Genomic DNA, 19413 nt, shown 5'->3' on the forward strand with positions numbered 1-19413 from the left:
TAGGTATCTAAATAGCTTAGACTGTGAACCACCTCGCAGAATTTTAGCTCATCTAAAATTAAACGTCTAGCCTAAATAAGGCTCCAAGTGAATGAGCATCTCACCTAAAATTAAACATCTAGTCTAAACAAGTGAATGAGAACCTTCTTGAGAAATAAGATCTCAAGGAGGGCATTTATCCTGACTTAGATATGATGTCTAAGATAGGTAAGATCAATCCCCCTATGGAAGTGCTATGGCTGAAGCTGAGAAAACTAACTCAGGCTAGATATCTCACATGTAAAGAGCTGTCATTGAAAGATTAATCTAGCTTTCCTGTCCATTCAAAGTATTTCACAGAATCTATTACTCAATTTTTATCAGTGTACCTCCTATTTAGAGATGCACTCATCATGTGTAAAGTTGATCTGCATGCTACAAGGAAGAAAGTATCTCCAATTATTTTTAGGAAAAACCTCTCACAAAGTATAATATATGGGAAATTTGATGGAACTGGCATTCGTGGCACCTGATTTCATTCCTGGCAGCAGCACAGCCATCCTGTGGCTTTCATGTAAGTCATTTAATCTAAGCTTCTCATCAGTTGCCCGTTTGTAAAGAGGAAGAATGATACTTGCTGATTTCAATGTACTGTTAAGAGGCAAAATCCATTAATAGTCATGAGGAAGTCAAATGCTATGGTAATGAGTGGCATAAAATTACACAGAAATCACCAGCCATCTACGGCTGCTAGAAAGCAGCTTCCAGACAAAGCATGTCAGGCATTTATGTGCTACTGCAATACGGTCCTCAGAAATACAGGTTGGTAAATAGTTGCTGGATTCCTCCAGAACTGTATATTTCAATGCCTATTTGGAAAAAACCCCAAAGCTTCATAAATAGAATTTACTCTAGAAAATTGGGGCTAAGACAGCTAAAGGTATATGAATAATGTAGTTGGAAAGCATTCTGTTAGTCCTCTGAAGACGACATCCATTTGTGAACCTTCCCCTCAAATTGTGAATTGTCCCAGTCAGCTTTTCAAGGAAAAAAATTTGGAGCAGAAAAAGCTCTACTTATAAGCTCTGCTTATGGTGTTTTGACCATAGAATGAAGTTCTTTTGTGTAACCTTTGTTAGTAAGGACTTGTCAGGGCCTTTAGATTATAAATCACAGTATGACAGAGACACGGAGGCTGGATAACTGTAACCATTTATTCCTTGCTCTCTGCTTTCCAGGTTGGGATGGTTTCCCTTGAGTCTTAGAATGATACTGGGTTTTCAAGCAGTGGAAATTCAATCATTTGATGTTGAAAATCAAGGGTAATATAAATGAAATCTTTGGGTTGACACAGCAATAACAGGTTAATTATAGATTGCAGTCTTTTCAGCTACATTGAGATTCAGATACCAAAACAAAACAGAAATGCACCTGAATGCACAAAACTCCTGCAAAACACACCTCATGAACACAGTGATTCCTGGCTGTGTCAATTAATTTACAAATTATGATTTAATATCATAGAATCATAGAATGGTTGGGTTGGAAGGAATCTCAAGGGTCATTTATTCCAATCCCCCTGTTACACCATGAATGCCCTGAGCTGTTTTAATGTTGCTTTTACACTTTGGATATTGTTTTCTTTATTTTCCTTCTCCCCCCCTCATCTAAAAGCATCTCCTCAGTAGCAGCTTTGCGGACAACTTTGGACAAAAGTATAACAGTAGATGTAAAGCCCAAATCTCTGAAATGTAATTCAATTACTTGTTTCTTTAACTGCATGTAAGAGTCTCAGAGGAAAGCAAATCTACTTTCTGGAGTCAGATTGTTTTTACTGCTCCTATAAATCAAATAACCATCTGTGTGTTTCAAAATTAGATTGTGGAGGCTATTAGTCCATAGTGTAGACTAAGCACTTTATTTATATATATTATGCATGTACAAAAACTCCAAGAATTAGTCCCATAATGTAATTAGGCAACTTACAGTATGAAACCAGTAGTACTCATTGGACTAGTAAAAATACTTACAAATGTGTCACCTAAAATACAGATTAAAAAGTGATGAACTGACATGGCTCTCCATGGAGCACCCCTAATTTATTTTTCCTGAGTTTTTGGGCCTCTCTGCTGGCCCCTGATCAAATTGAAAGAGCAAGTTCAGAGGATCAGCTCCTTGTTACCACAGGAGCACCCAAGGAGACAAGAAATACAAACACCTCTAGAGTAGTGGAAAACTGGATACAAACAGTTGTTTGAAGAAAATATTTAGGTAAGAAACCTCTAACTGGATCAGTGCACCACAATTTACATACAAAATTAAACTGGAGTAGAGATGGGGAGAAAAAAAGAAAGACTGCAGTTAGTGGAATGATATGAAAGCAAGCACACTATGATTCAATGAAGAAGGGGGAATGAGCACAGTGCAGGGGTTAGCACTGTATTTACAAACTGCTGGAAGTTTGTGATCTTCCAGCAGGTATTTGGGGGATCAGTGTGAATAGACTGGATGCCAGAGATAAACATTCAGTTTCTTCTGACCCTTGTGGAGCTCAAATGCAAACTCTTCCTGCTAAAGGAACAGCCATCAAGGCTGTAACTGATGCAAGGAAATCTGTTCAGCTGATGCTGTTGCAAACTGTGGAACTGCATTTCAGTACAGGAGATACTTACTCCCAATTCTCAGGTCACAAGAGTGAGCACAGGCATATTCCCTGAAAGCAGATCAAATCTATCCAAGGGATGGAAGAAGTCCTAACTTCCACATGTACCTGAGATCGTGAACACTGGGGTTCAAATCTTCTTTCTGAATTAAATAAAAGCTGTCTGGAAGAGAAATTTGAATTCTGTATGAAATGACACCTTTTTTTTTTTTTTTGACAGAAAAGAATCCTTTAAATTTGTTTTGACTAAGTACCTTCTATTTTCCTCCTCTTCATTCTTTATGTCAGCTGTTGAACCAAAAATAAATGACTTTCACTTGCCTACTGTACAGTAAGTTCAAAAAGTGTAAGAATGTAGAGATATTCACCTTATGACAAGAACTTAAAGGCTAAAGTTATTATGATCCAGAAGAGAAAAAACTGAGGAATTTTCATGAATCCCAATTACCTCTGAGTTAGGGAAGAAGTTGGTTAGGAGACATTCCAGGCAAGTATAACATAGGAAGAAAAGAGAGGCATATCACTAGACATATGAAGTTACAAGATTATAAAGTTTGCTGTGAAGTTCCAGTTATTAAAAAAAAGGTGGTGTAAAGAGGATCAAGAGTTAAATGCAGTAGCTCAGTCTTAGAGAGCAAGTGATGAGACCGTGGTAGTGACAAATCCAAAAGATGAGCCAAATGAGATGGAGAGAAAAGAGATATTAGATGGAAAAATGGCAGAAACTGAGAGATGTGTGTAGGTATCACCTACTTGGAATAGCAGCTGAAGCCATGGCACTGGGTGGGAAGCAGCAGAGGTGTAAGAACTACACTTGTAAAGATAAAAGTTTTGGAATGCTAACAAACCATCTTTGGCTTAGTAATTATGAATGGGAGAAATCATCCAGTAAAAATTTATTTTGTTCTTTAACTAATTAGAATTACTGAGATGTAGCTTATATTACTTGCAAGTGTAGTTATCAAAAAGTCTTAACCCAGAAATACTTCAGAAGCACTTTGTTGATCATATTTGACACTTTCCTGTACTAAACTCAGCTGATTAATCAGAATTGTCATATGGCATTACTTTTGCCTGCATGGGTAAATATATATCAATTACTTTAAGACTGACTTTACATGAATATTCAGTAGCATGCATTTGAAAAAAAAAAATTCCTCTGGCAAGTATTGCAATTAAAAAAAAATCAACCTTGTCACACCCACACATTGTACATAAAATCCTTCCAGACCTCAACTAATGTTAAATGATCTCTAACCATGCTGTGTTCATTTCAAACTTGATTTCTGTATCTCCTAAAGTTACAGCTCACTGTGAAAACTAGCACAAGCCCACATCATCTTTGAGGAGCACGGGGACATGCATCTGCAGATTTTCAAAAGAGGGTATTCTAGGGTATTCCTTTGCATAAGTTTTCCCTAATTGACAAGGAAATGTGGGGAAAAAAAACCCCAGCCCCCCCAAAAACCAAACCAAAATCCTACAAAAAACCCCAACCAAACAAACAAGCCCTTCCCCCCAAAATGGCCCCCATTCAGGCTTGCTCAGATTCCAGGGATATAAACACTCACAACAGTTCTAAAAAAAAAGTGAGCAGTGATATGAGTTTCAGTAGCAGCTGATAGGAGAGATCTGTTAAAATTGATCGTTCCCCTGTCAAAATATCAAGGAACTGGCCAATACATCCTGCAAAGTTGTCAGAGCAGATGATGTAACAGAGAAGCACAGCTATACATTACTGAGCAGCTTCCCTTCCTGCCACTAGAAGTCATCTGCTTCGTCTGTGCTGTGACCTGTTGGGGGCACTCAGGTATAGCAGCAGATTGCTTGCTTGCCTGTTATTTGTTTTCCCTTCCAGCATTCAGATGTAGCTGCTATTTTATTCATGAATCACAATATTCCATTTAAACAATTAAACAAGGTTTTTTTTATCACTTTGGGGACAAGAGGGAAGTTTCTCATAGAGTCATTAGGGAGACTCCATAACAGTTCACTGCAAGTCATCTTGCTATGCTGGGATATTGTGGTGTTTATGCTTGGAGTGTTTTCTCTGCTGTTTCTGGCATTGGCTTGTAGAATTACCTGCCTTCCACTGTATTTGAAGAGAGCCCATATTTGGTGCATTTTTAGCATATATTTGTAAGCAGCTTGTACTATCACCACTTGTAGAAATATTTACTTGCAGAGACAGCCAGCCTGACAGGGCAAATGGCTACTGCAGGAGACTTTCTTACATTGTGCTATTTTTCAACAGCTCCCCACTTACAAAATCTTTCAATCTGATGGTGGCTATATCTCAAATACTTAAGAAAGGGAGGAGTTAGTCAGGAGATTGGGCTGCACCCCTTAAGCTAGGGGAAATTGATGGACTATGAAAAGTGAGAGCAAATTGCAAGAGAAAGCTCAGCAGAGCTTTGGGCAATTAGAAGCTTCAGGCTTCACCTGGGACTCGTGTGCAGGAGACTTTTTTAGTCTTGTACAGACCTTCGTGGACTGGGAGAGTCTGGGACAAGGGGGTTCAAAAGAAACCAGACAAAGCTGATTCTGGAGACTCTTCCTGGATCAGACTCTCTGGCACCATCTCAAAGAGTCAAGTATCAAGTGGGACAGCACTCTGTAGCTACATTTGTGTTGTATTTTCAGCAAATTACTCTGGAAGCTGGTTTTATGTGGTAGGTTAGGTATCCACAATGCATATCATGTACCAGGGAAGCTTGTACTCTTCTATTTCAGCATGCAGACTACGACTGCATCTTTCCATAAAGTCCAAAGCTGATTCCCTCTTTAAAAACTATCTGATTGCCAGTGGCTAAACCTTAAAAGATAGACTTTCCACCTAGAATAAACTTCCCATAATGTATGTTCCTAATAGAAGACATGGAAATTTTACATGTCCAGCAGACTACTAAGTTTGATTATTTGAACAAGAGCCTTATTATTATACAATTCCTTTAAGAAAATATTAATCATCAACTCTTCACACTTCTATTTCTCAGCATTAGTTTTTCATTAATGCTTACGTTTATATAAAGATATTTCAGATAGTCAGGCAGACACATGTTTTCAAGAGGTTTGATCCTGAAAGCCACTCAAAACCTTTCTTTCCTAATGACATCAACAAATGTTAAATTGGTATTTACATTTATCGGAGCATTTATATGGTCAGTTTATTTATATTTTTATTTATAGGAAGCAAATGCTCAGTGAAAAAAAGAGGGACACCAGGGTTTTTTTTTGCTTAAACTCTGAGGAATTGGAGATATGCAACATAGGAAACATGTTGGTGCTGGTGGAGTGGTGGAATGGAAAGAGGCTGGGAATATTTTGTATTCCACTACTGAGAAGTATAATAGGATCTAAAGTCTGCAAGCGATTTGTAAACAAAGAATAGATGCTTTTCTAGGCAATATACTGCAGTTTAAACAAGAATTAATCCAAAAAAGTCATGTAATGTGTATTCTAAAGTAGATCAGAACAGATTATCACAATAGTCCATTCTGCTTTTATAATCTGGCCTTAAATACATAAGCACTTTAAAAATAAATCAAGACTGGATATGAAGCAGGAACATGTCCCTATTTTTCTTTGGCTATTGATTGGAATGGAAGAAAATATATAACTGTTTATAGTACTAAAATTGCAAAGAGTGTGAATAAAACAGTCTTATAACTTATTATTAATTTTTTCTATCTAGTAGGCATAACAGAAAAATAAACATCTTAGATAATTTTAAAAAGCAAATATCTAACTAAATAAATACAAGAAATAAATAGATAGTCACATGAATAAGAACTTGCCTGTAATTTCTTCCCGTCTTCACTTAGATATATTTAAATTTCTTTTCTCTTGGTTTTGCACCAATTTATTTCCTGACTATCGAAGTGTGTGCTAACTTCAAACAAAAGCTTCTGTGGTCTTCAGTAGACTCATGATAACAATGCTTTTGTATGACAATATATTTGCAACAATCCTTACAAATGTATGGGCTAATGGAATATTTCAAGCCTCATGACAATGATCACTATTTGCAAAGAAAGTCCATCAGTTAAATATTGCTCTGTCAGTGATCATTAGTAAGGCTAAGGTCCACAGCTCCATTCTAGGGCTTTTCCAGTCCAGGGGAGCTGTCAGATCTGTCTCATTCAGTCCTCTCTCTCACACTTGCAGCCTTTTGGTTTAGCTGTTCCTTACTTTTCCTTCAAATTTCTCCCTTTGTCCAACTCTTCCTAGACTGCTTAGCTTCACCTCTTCACACAGCTTAAGTGCAGATCTTCCTTTATTTGCCAGTCTCCTCAGCAAGCTTCTGTATTTGGTCATTCCCTTCCAGCCCTTGGTCTTTGTCAGACCCTTATCATTCTGAAGCCTTTTTCAGGTCCCTTGTCAGACCCTTATCATTCTGGTTTCTACTCCCAACCCCTTCAATGAAACAACCCCATCTCTTCATTCTACCCAAGCTTCATCTCACTCTGCCCTCCTTTTGTCAGGTAGCTCTAATCAGTCTCTTGAGCCCATCAATCCTGGTTGTAAGTTCTTTTATTTCCTCTTCCTAAGTCCTCAATCTCACCAGATTCCTGCTTCCAGTATCTCTTGCTAAGGAAAAGCTGAGCTCCTGAGAAACATGACTTGTGACTTTCTATAACAGCTGAAGTGAGGGGCTGGTGGAGGAAAATTGGAAGTCCAGAAATTGTAACAGCAGCCACAATTGTAATAAAAAAAAGGGAGAGTGACAGGGAAAGGAGAAGCAACAGCGTGTTCTTGTCAATATAATCTAATTTAAAAATGATGAAACAAGACTTTGAATTAACACCTCAGGAGTTGCTCCTACCTTTGTCACAGCGCTCATACACCCTGTGCAAGTCCCTTGGTGCCAGGTTCATTAAGAGATGTGGATAGTGTCATGTACAACACACTTATGCTGGGCTTTCAGCCCCTGGGTCCCTAGCACCTGCAGCTCTGTGTCATGCACTCAGGCTTTGTAACCACTACCTTAGGAGGGATTCTTCAGAGGAAAAGACAACTTGAATTTCAGAAGAATTCAGCGAATGAAAATTCAACTTGTCTCTCAAAATTTAAGGCCATTTCTCAATACCTCTGTATGTTAATTTCATTGTTGACAAAATAATATCTGACCTTCTTGTGAGTGTTGCAAAGAATACTTCATTTATGCTTTCCTAAGCTCCCTCTACAGAAATAGTTTTCTGAGTGCAAAGCACAGCTGTAATTTTGGAAACACTCTTTTAAAAGAGAAAACATGACACACAAAGGGATGGATAATATCACGAGTAGCTGTAAGTACCAGTCCTGTAGTCAGATTGTCTGTCTGCTGCTTTAGAGAGTCTGTTTACTGCTGTAGTCAAAAGCTGAAAAACTGTGGCAGGTAGCAGATGTACCAATTAATAACCTGTCAAGGCTGATGGATAGAATGAAAAAAATCCAACTCTCACATATAACTCCTGTGTGGTTTTCCCCTACATTTCAGGTCTTTGGGGGTCATGAGATACACTCTGTCTCCCCAGAGAGAGATGAAACTGTCTCATTAGCGTCTATCTTTCATGACATTAAGATGCTGCCTTTGAGATGCTAACTCACCTGTTCTTCTCCCAGAATCCTGAAGTGATGAAGTTCTTTAATCAAGGAATCTGGGCAGCCAGCTGTTGGAAAGAAACAAAAATAGGCATTTTAGAGCTTCCTGTCAGTGCAGTTTCAGCATAAGACACATAGAGGCAGAGATATAGAATATACAGATTACCTTAGATAAAGAAGATTAGAAAGATTAGCCATGGCTCTGCAGACACCAGAATACCGAAAACCATCTATCAAATAATCCTTCCACATTTCTGAGCATGCTACCAAGAACACTTAGAAAGGTTATATTCCAAATATTTTAGCCCTTTCCCCAAAGGACTACAAACAAAAGCAAGATGAAAAGGGCAGCACTGTCTGCCAGATTCCGCCAACCCTTTGTATAAGCCAAAAAGCCTGTTAAAAGAGGATCTCATATCAAAACATTGGAGCTGCCCAAAGCTGAATTCTGATTCACACAACAGGTTTGGACTTATCTCTAAGAATAAAACATGCTTTCCCTGATTCCCTGAAAGATTTAATAGGCCTCACAGATCACTTAATTTAGGCTGTCACAAGTATAACCCATTTCACATAAATATTGCTGTTACCCCCTGGTGTTAACACACAAACCCAGAACACAGGCAGAGGAGTGATTACAAAAATTTTGCAATGAGGCTAATTCTCAATCACTACAAACTTTCACACCTGTACCAGCCAGTAAGAAAGAATATGCCTTGCTAGCTGCCATGCACTTGAGTCACCTGCTCAGACTGTGTTTCCCCTCCTGGCAATAAAGTCCAAGGCTTCTGCATATCACTTTTGTAAATGACTTTTGTACACTACCAGAATAATTCCTGACAAGGGATGAAAGAGCAGACTATGAGAGCTATCTGAGCTTTACTCTTTTTACCATAAATTGGAGCATCTCTTTTTGAACAGAAAAAATTCCTTAAAAGGAATTAAGAACGTAGCTCCTCTCAGAAAATGGGAGGAACCATGGTCTTTATCAACCTGGTTTTCTGCTGAAGCTACTACAAATAGTTATCTTTCAGTCTTAATGACTGCCATTAAAAGAATACAAATGAATTTGGACATAACTATCAGGAAGTCTCCACCAGCACCATGGTTTTACTCAAGGCCAATGAGACATGGCCTACACTCACACTTTCTGGTGGCATAGCTGTCTTAGGAATGCAGAAGGAAAAGACTACATTTGAAAGCAACATAACTAAAAAGACAAAAAATGAACAATAGACATGTTCTAACAATAACAAGAACAATAGACATTGTCATGTTCAAAAAATGAGCAATTATACACGTAAAAGTCTTGTATTCACATAATTTTTCCACTTAGGGAACTGATTTAAATGTTACTCAAGTCAACCTTTTACTGGTAAATGTTTTATCTTCATTCCAAGGAGGGATAGGTGAAAAATGCACCATCTACACAACTTCATCAGCAAGCCCTTACAAAAGTAAGACAAGGTTTGAAGTTGGCCCAGGTTTAGGCATATAGTAAGAATTGCCTATTAATGAATTGTCTCTTACTAAATATTAGCATTTATTCCCATTTAATGAAACCTATGATATTCTTACAAGCTTCTTTACACCCACCTCTTCCTTATGCACAAGGGTATTCACATATTTCAACATGTGTTTTTGCTCTAAGTGATTATTTCTTAATCAGATTTTATTCTCAACTTCTAGAACCACAACCCGTGTAGCACTTTTAAATTACTTTTCTCATTTTCTCCATGCTGTTTATTCTTTCTCTTTCTCAATGCACTTAATTGTTCTTGCTACTCCTTCCACAGAATCACTGCTATGCAGCACTTTCTTGTATTCTCACTGGGATTTACATCTCCATCCAACTCTGTCTCAATAACTCTTGACCTGAGCCCTGAGTTGTAGTCCAGAACTGTTGTCTTCTCTGTGCTTCAAATCAAAACTTATTGTATATGGCTCTTCTCTCTTAGCCTCAAGTCCTTACATAATTAGCAATATATTTTCGTGCACATGATTTTCCCTGAAAATATCTGCATTGATTGCATACTGCCATAGGAATTTCTAAGTATAGAGGATAATTATGATTTAATGTAATGCTGCCTGTTAATCTTTGACAGATGTTAGCTTTACAATACCAACTGAACTGCATTCTGCCTTTTGGAGTCCTTACAGCTTCTACTTTAATCAAGTATTTCTCTTTCTTCCCTCCTATCCTTTTCAATTTATTATTCACTAAACTCCTTAAAATTGGAAGGTTTCCTTTTTCTTCCCTAGCAAGAACTTTTTCTCTCCATTCTCCTTGAAAGAAAGATGGGGACAAACTATTTAGCAGGGGGTCTAAGGTGAAAGGACAAGAGATAATGGTTTTAAACTGCAGTAGGGTTGATTTAGATAAGATATAAGAAATAAGTGGTTTTGTGGTGAGGGTGGTGAAACTCTGGAATGGGTTGCCCCATTCAAGGTAAGGCTGGTCAGGGCTCTGAGAAACCTTAGTTGAAGGTGTTGCTGCTTATTGTAGGGGGCTGGACTAGATAACATTTAAATGTCCCTTCCAACTCAAACTATTCTATGATTCTATGAAAAACATGCATGTTTAAATGTTATTAGCCATCCACTGCTGCATCCTCTTCCAAATGCAATATTTTGCATAGTCTGTTTTTCAGACTTGCCCAACCTAGTTTTAAATCTTTTCATAGTTCAGATTTTCACTGGATCTTGCTTAGCTGATTATACAACAGATCCTGACGTTACTAGCAAAGAGAGAGAGCTTAAAACCTATGTCACTGTTGGCATGATTCTTTCCAGCAATGAGTTCAGAAATGTCAAATGCATACAATATTGAATTATACTGACACATCCTAACAGTCTGCTGTCTTTAAGAAGTCATCTCAGATTGTCACATTTCAGAAGCAATATTTCAGGAAAAAAAGAAGAAATCTTCCTTTTCTTTTTTTCTTTTTAAGTATTTCTGGGCATATTTCTGATGTTTCTTATTTCTATTTTTAATTTCTTTTCTGTAAGTAGAACTTTGTAAAACATGTTCTAACACTGTGACCTATTTTTACCAAATATTGGTGAGTTTTGAAAAAGTCTTGGATTGTGTTAAATTCCTGCACTGTGGCTAAAGACAAAGTTGACAAATAACCATCCCATAAATAAAGAGACTTAAAAAACTCCCGCCCCACTCAAAACAATTAAGAACTATTTTTTATCTCACCCACAAATTCCTCCATATATGCACAAACATATTAGTGTACATGAAAACACACATGGAACCTTGATAATTATTAGTAGTTAAGCACAGCACCTGATGGGTTCTCTGGCAAACTGTACACACCAAACATTTACAGAAAAGTGCATTTTCTAAGTCTTTGATGTGAAACTAGCACATGTCAAATGGTGTAAATAAACTGTGCTTTACAGATTTCTGCTATTTTCTATAGAATGCGTTGAGGAACAGTTTTTATGCCCTCTGTCCTACAGAAGCCATTAATGGTCTCAACAATTACCAAAAATTTTCCCTTCCCTCTTCCCAATTATTACTTGAAAAGTACAAGCCTTCATGAAATTTCCACAGACATAAAGAAACAACTGGAATATTAAAAAAACCCCAATAATAATTTCACCTATGAGGTGAAAGGAAACAGTGCAAAAGCATGGACAACTGGATTCAATCAGAAGCCAAAACTCAGGATTGAGGATTCCTGCAGACTGATAAAATGGCACCTAAATGGCTTATCTGTTGCCTCTTTTAGCTCACATTCTAACCTATGTGCTTCTTATGTTCTCAGCTGCAGTGACTGTTACAGGGTTTTGCTAACTAGGAAGGTAGAGCAAGATATAAGAAATACAAAACTTATTTAATATTTAATACTGTTATACCACTTTTAACACTGTCATAGTTCCACTGACCTTAGAGCAATCAGATACATAAAGCTAATTTGACGTTTTAGGAATGAGCCAAAGTCCAAGCAGGAAAATAATGAAGGGATGATGCCCAATTCAAAGGACCAGCAGCTTTATAAACTCACAAGTAATTTCTTTGTCGCTATTTAAAGTTTTATTACTTAAATTAAATTCAAGCATTTAATTTGCTTCAACTCATTCCATCATACACCAGTTTACTTGTTTGAATAATATTGTTGTTACTTGATTCTCATATGGCTTTATAAATTAACTCCAAATGCTGTACTTAGGAATGAAAGGTGCATTTAAAGATACAGAAATGTGTAACTGTAAACTTGCAATTTACATGGTAGTATTCTCTTCATAAACATATTTTTAATCTGTTCATATAAGTACATGTATCTCCAGAAGAAGAATAAAGAAGCAAGGTTTAGGAAGGATGGATTGATGTCTCCTAACATCATAAATGCCCTGATTTCAATTGGTCTGAACACACGCTTTCAACTACACTTGTAATTAAACTATGATTCTAACTACTACCAATTTAATTACCCAAATCTTCACATATTTTTTCTCAGACAGAATTAGCTTCTGCTTTTTATTTTTTTTTCTTTAAATTATCCCTCTGTATGATTCATGTTCTTCAGAGAGAAGGCAAAGAAAAAAATTAAACCAACCAAGCCTTTAACATTACATAAAATAGCAAAATGGAAGCAAAATATGACAGCTGCTGCTACAAATAGAGCCACCTGAGAAGTGACATGAGTGTCAATGCCCTGCCTGTCCCAGCCAGGACCCCATGTCAGCCCTGCCTCTCCCACCTGTGGCTGGGCTGCTGTCCAGCCCCACAGCCCTGCCCTGCCCACCAGGGGCAATCCTGCAGCTCAGGGGTGCCCAGGCCCTTCTATCCCCAGGGAAGTGCCCAGTGCTCCCAGGGGCTGTCCCAGCGCTCCTCTCTGCCAGCTCCTGGATGGAGGTGCCCTGGCTGAACCACACAGGGGATCAAAGAAAATCACAAAATGTCCTCACTGACCACAGTTACAAGCAAACGTATCTCCACTGCAGGGTTGTGTGCTACATCTTCTGCCATAGGTTTGCAGCATTATTTCATGCTTTGCATTTTGAATTTCATCTTCCCCCAAATGGTATAGTTGTGTGAGATTCATTTCAATGCATTTAAGCATCAAAATGTTGGCTATATGAGTCTAATATATTCCTTGCATGCTTCCTTTATAGTTGATAGAAGGAATACATGCTTCCACAGGGTAATTCCCACCACCCAAGAAAGGCACAAAAAAAAAAAAAAAATCCCCTTATTTCCATTAAGTGAGGAGTTTAAGACAACTTGGCAAGACTTTACAAGTAACTTTTAGACTTTTTAAGTTAGAATATTTGAATTTCACTCAACAGCTGCAATTCCAATAATTTCTACACATGCTTAACACTGGAACATGTAAATTGTAAATTTCCCCCTCACATTTAGTTCCATGCAAGCTAAGCATTTACATTGTGAGCACAGTGCAACTTCCATTTCTCTCACTACATCAACACTTGTTAATTCTGAAAAGTACATCCCTTTGGTGGGCTCTGAACATAACCATGCACGAATATCTATCAGTGTCCTTCAAAGGATATGTTTTCACAGTGCTAATTGCTAAACCAAATTTGCCTCTGGAAAACGTTTTAGATACTTGAGAATAACCACTTTATGCTTAAAAAAATCAATGGAAATGTTGGCTTCTTTTTTTTCCTGACTTTAGTACAGGTATAAAAAATGTTCTGTATTCAAAAGCAATCATAAAAATCTGGTAGTGCAGCACTGTAATGGCAGGACTTGCAATACAGCAAGAGTTCTGTAAATCCAGTGAAGTGCAAGCTGCCCTGGGGCGCATGCATGCACAGGAAGGAAAGGTGTCTGGGCAATCCTGCAGCTCAGAGGTGCTTGTTGCAGCAGTGTGCCTCCAGAGCACAGCCAGCCCCAGGTACAGGGGGACAGTGACTGGGGCTCCTGTGTGAGCACAAGTTACCCAGCCCAGCACAGGCATCACTGCTGGGTGAGCAGCAAGGGCAGGAAAAGCACAGCCCTGCACTGAGGATAACAGCAATGGGAGTGCAAACAGGGCAGTAGGAAAGCTGGGCTCAGACTAGACTTTCACACAGAACTCAACAGGTTTGGAGTCCCATAAAAGGTGCCCATTAATTCATTGTATCACTTTCCCAGTCTCCCCCAAATTGTCCAACTAACCAGAATATTGCTGTGACCCCCACACCTTTCTGCTGCCTGCATCTCCTCCAGGGATAAGCAACCCTGTGCTGGTGACAGTGCAGCCCTCCTATGGGAACTGGCTGTGATTTCAAAGTATGGAGTGACCTCACTGTGCTTGTGTTAATTAAATGTTTGGATGTTACAGGTGACCTTTCCTCCCTTTTGATGTTATGTGGATGTGAACAAAGACAAAACAGAGTGTCTGGAATGCATAAATATTTTACTGAAAAGAGAAAAAGATATGAAGAATATCAAGTAGGTAATTTATAGAATATAAGCATATAAGGCTATATTTGGAATACTGCTTTGTATTGTGAAAAGGTGTTGAACTTTTTATTTTTCTTGATCTATTTCCTCACAGATCCTACAGAAATGATATACTTACTATAGCCATTTTCACTATTTTTCTTAGAACACTCACGAGCAATACTTTGGTAAATAGTAAATTATTGAGATTTTTTCCTTGCTGCCCACACAACTTCCTAATGTAGACAAACTTAGAACTTCATTCATTTGTACGTGTACACTTATATTTACATATCCCTTCCTTTGTATAAAAATATTTAATTTTTAAAAAAAGAAAGGTCATAAAACAGTCCTGTGAATAACTTGTCATCTCAAGTCCCATGCCTTACATCTGCAAGTGTGAAAATGCAGAGGATTCACAGGGGCACACAACTTCATCTGGAACATCAATTACTACTAACCACCATTAATCATAAAATCACGTCAGACTCAAAACCCTCTCATGAAATCCGTCAGCTGTATGTCTGAAAATTGGGGGACAAACCTTTAGTACCCAAATTTCTTGTATTGGCCACCTTAAAGTTGGTGAAAAAAACTACCTATCCAGAAAAACCAAATAATGTAAGCTAAAAAATTACATGAGATTGTACTTATACTCATGCCATTTTAATAATCATCAGTGTGCAGATGTTATTTTGCTGTATAATAATCTAGAATGAGTAGATACACAAATATATGCCCAAAACAAGACACATTAGAGTGTTTCAATATTATAGATTGGTTTGGGGAAAAAAAATTAAAAAGCTTATTTCAAAGGCAAGAAATATTGAATTCTGTCCTTTCAAAGTCGGCAGAAAAGCTCAGCTCTGCACTTGGGCAATGCTGAACCTGAGAAGATGACAAGCAACGCTTGCGTGTGGTTTCTGTACCCAGAGGTTTCTGACCCTGGTAAGGTCATGGTGAAAATCTTCACATGGCGAAGATCTTTCCTCTAAGTCTTTAAAAATCTCTATAAAACTACAAATGGTGGAGCAGCTCTTCAGCTCAAGCAAACTATCACAGCAGCAATTAAGTGAACGGTGCTTACAGGTATCTGTACCAACGAACAAATTGACTGCATACAGAAAATGTAATATTTTGTTAAAAAGACTATGTGCCAGGAAAAGACATATTTAACTGCTACTTTTGCTAAGGTCAATATGCAAGAAGAAACCAATTCTCCTAGGAAAAATCAGAATTGAAATGTCATTTTCTCTTCATTAATAACGTCATCTAACAGCATCATGTTAATTTGCCTTTTTTTTTTGATTGACTTCTCACAGCTGAAGCCAGTAAAAAGACATATACATTATTCTGCTGTCATAAAAGCTGCTGAAGATATTCATCAAAAAAGTTTCATGAAAGCTGAATTGTCAGGACACACCACCTGTCCTGTTCTAACCAGTCACCAGAGATGTTAGATGCTAGTTACCCAGCTGAATAGGTTACATCTTTGTATGCTCTTAAATTCAAAACCCTCCAAAGACAAAGAGCATATTTTTCACTCTCATGAAGTGCTTGTGAAAGAATTGTGCAAATGGACTGCATCAGAGTTGGGAAAGGATCACATGAAGGGATTGTAGCAAATTCTGCTGGTCTGGCTTTCTCCCATTGCACACAACTCTGGCTTTCACTGTGCTGTTACTCACTCTATTTTAATGATGCTTTAAAGCCAAATTACTAGAAGTAATGAACCATATTAGCCATTTTCTGCTAAGGTTTTTCTTTTAATCTCTGCTACAAAAAAATATCAGCAGGAATATTGACCTGCCATTTCAGTTTAGAATCTACTTCCTTGCTTCCTTCTTGCACATTTAAAACAACATTTAAACCACACTTGAACAAGTAATGTTTAGTTGCATCAGCATTCAAACCCTGAATTGCATTGAGTTCTGCAATGCCAGCAAGCCACTGCTTGTTATTTTTGGGAGTTTTTTGGTATATTCTGCATTGCTATGTGACAAACTGTGGAGTCTTTCAGAGGGGGGAAATTTTCTAAGAAATAACATTCAGAATTGCCCAAGAGACTGAGATTTCAGGGCAACCATGCAACAGTGCAAACATATTTGATGAATAGTCTGTACCATCTGCTTGCTCAATATTCCAGTTTAAATTATAGGTGTAAATTCACCCACACACTTCTCAGTAAAGTCAGTGAATACCAAACTCATGTAACACAACAAATTCCATGCTGTTTGTAATGAGAAATTGAGCTATGACCTTTACTGCTCACATACAGAAGATCCAGAAACAAAAAATCAAAAAGGAAACTCCCTTCTTCCCACTCAAGTGGGAAGATTTGATTATTGCCAAATTAAATTTTGCAGAAAACCCATTTTCCTAATGCTTCCTAATTAACAGAAGTAATTTCTACAGTTTCTTTACATCAAAGAGGACAAGTGTAGGGCTCCTACCATAACCAGGTGATTTTATTTTTTTTCAGCTGAGATACTATTTTAGCACTATTTTAAACTTCTTTTTGGAAGACTCACACCTTCTACCATAAAAACCGTGGAAGTGAAAATCTCATTGCAGGGATCTGGCCTGAAAGGAGCTCTTCACTCTCAGTTTGCTATGTTTTTAGCTCTATCAGCTCAATTCATGAAAGGTTTTCTCATCTTTTATTCAAAAAGTAGTTGAAATCTCTAAAGAAAACTCTGTTCTCTCAAATTCCCACCTTCATGCTGGCACTGGCCTTTGATGATGATCAGTACCTTTGAGAAGGGAAGTGAGAGGTCAGGAGCTTTCAGCATGTGGTGGAGACTTTATGAGAGAGGAGATTGTCTTCTCAGGGAAAATCCAACTATCCCTGAATAAAAGTCAACACAAGGCAAAAAACAACTGTAGAAGAATTTCATTTGCTAGTTACTGAAGGGCAAATCCTTAAAAGATTCCAATTTCTGAATAGAGAACTAAGCAAGTGTAATACAGAACTGCTAAAAGGTTTCTAAGCTGAAATTAAGCTTAAATTCACACCGATGTTTTCCAGCTGATGCTCAATAACAGAAATATATTTGTCATGGTAAATAATATTGTAAAGAGCAAACCCCAAGAATCATATTTTAAAGGAAATATTTGTCCATTTTCCTTTAAAAAGTTGAATTCAGGAAAATGTTCTCCTATAATTTTGGGAGTATAGACAAAACCCCAGTTTCCTATTGCAATAAATTTCTATCTTATTTGTATTTACCACATGAGGTTATTACACTGACTATGTAATATAGAATAAGCCACTGCAACATCAAGAAAGATGTGGCCAGGTGCCAGAGAACAAACACAGCTTTCCATCTTTTTAATTCCAAAACTACTGTTTAAGGTTATTAAAATACAATTCATAAAGGTTATTTTCTGTCCACAGTACAGGAAAATCAATATGCCAAGCTAAAAAAATCAACAGAAAAACCAAGATGCACACATGCAGGTCTCACTCTCTTATCACACATGCATAAGCATGCACAAAATTACTGTAGGAGAAAGGAAAATGGCAAACAATATCCAGTGACCCAGAAGCAGCAATGCTTTTCTTTCAAATTTTGCATTTCTTTTTTTTTCCATGGGATATGACATCATTCTGTATAAACAGTATATAAAAAAAGCTATTTCTTTAATCTATGAAGCATTTATAAATCTTCAACATGAGCCTTTCACTGAGAGCTTAGACAAATATTTAAATTGCTACATAAATGACTCAGACTACAAGGCAAGCCCAGGCTACTCTAAAAATAAATGTTCATGGACAATAAGCCCATCCAACCAAAAGAGAATTTTAAAAAGCCACAGAATATATAATGTCTCTCAGAATAGTACAGACATATCTGGATGAATGGCTATAATTTTCTCTTTTTCATGGAGATTTTAAGACAGAAAATAATTTTCAGAACTCTGAATGAAGCAATTGAGTAAAAGTGACCTGCACTCTGGTAAAGGAGTTCAAATCTTAATTGATACCTCATTGTAATATTTTTCTTTCTCCTTTGCAGCAGCGATACATGTGTGCATATCTTGCTGTTCTCTGTGAGGGAACATGGAAAAGTTCCACTTATGAAATGAGGACAGTTTTGCATTTCACCGTAATCAGATCAAATTAGGGCAGGTGGCAACTCTGCAGGCAACATAATTGTGAAAAATGCCTGTGTTCAATACAAACTGTCCTTCCAGTCTTGAGGTCTAATAGGACATCAGAGTGCAATCTTTTTACATTTTACTGCCAGCTCAGAATACAGAAGACCACTGAGGGGGGACTACATACTGCTCTCATTTTTTGTCTGTGCAAATCCAGACAAATAATACCTATGTTCTCCAATATTTGCTCTAACATAAAAAAGCGGAGTGTTCCTGGGAGTGCAAAAGCTGGTGTGGGGTCAAAACTAAAGTTAAATACAGAAGAAAAAGTAATTAAGTCACTAGGCAGGTCTAATTCTAATAACATTGTGTGAGACAGGCTAATCCCACATTGCAAACAGTGATTCGTGTTTCTACTGTAAAAAACCTGACAGGCAGGCATAAATACAAGAGATCATCCTGTCTGTTCATCTAACAGAAAAGAATTGAAACGACCTGAGAGATTCCCCAAAGAGAAAGCATTTAAGATTTTTCTGATTTTATATTGATATACTGGCCCTATACTTGAACAGATCACTCATGATGAATAGCTGGCAAAACACATTTGAAATAAGCTGAAAATTTAATGCAAAATTCTACTCTACATTAAAGGGATGATACAGCCAGGTTCATTTAGAATATT

General features: G+C 37.5%; 1 protein-coding gene across 1 annotated transcript in view; it reads right to left on the minus strand.

Annotated features, from left to right (window-relative positions):
• PRKN (parkin RBR E3 ubiquitin protein ligase) overlaps window positions 1–19413 on the minus strand; it is a 675053-nt gene that overhangs the window by 112799 nt on the left and 542841 nt on the right. The window contains 1 exon segment of the mRNA XM_054279727.1: window positions 8231–8292. Within this exon segment, the coding sequence (XP_054135702.1) occupies window positions 8231–8292 (62 nt within the window).

The sequence above is a fragment of the Melozone crissalis genome, unplaced genomic scaffold (genome assembly GCF_028551555.1).
Source record: "Melozone crissalis strain CALT ecotype California unplaced genomic scaffold, PUWL_Pcris_2 ptg000027l_1, whole genome shotgun sequence".
In the NCBI taxonomy this organism is placed as follows: Eukaryota; Metazoa; Chordata; class Aves; order Passeriformes; family Passerellidae; genus Melozone; species Melozone crissalis.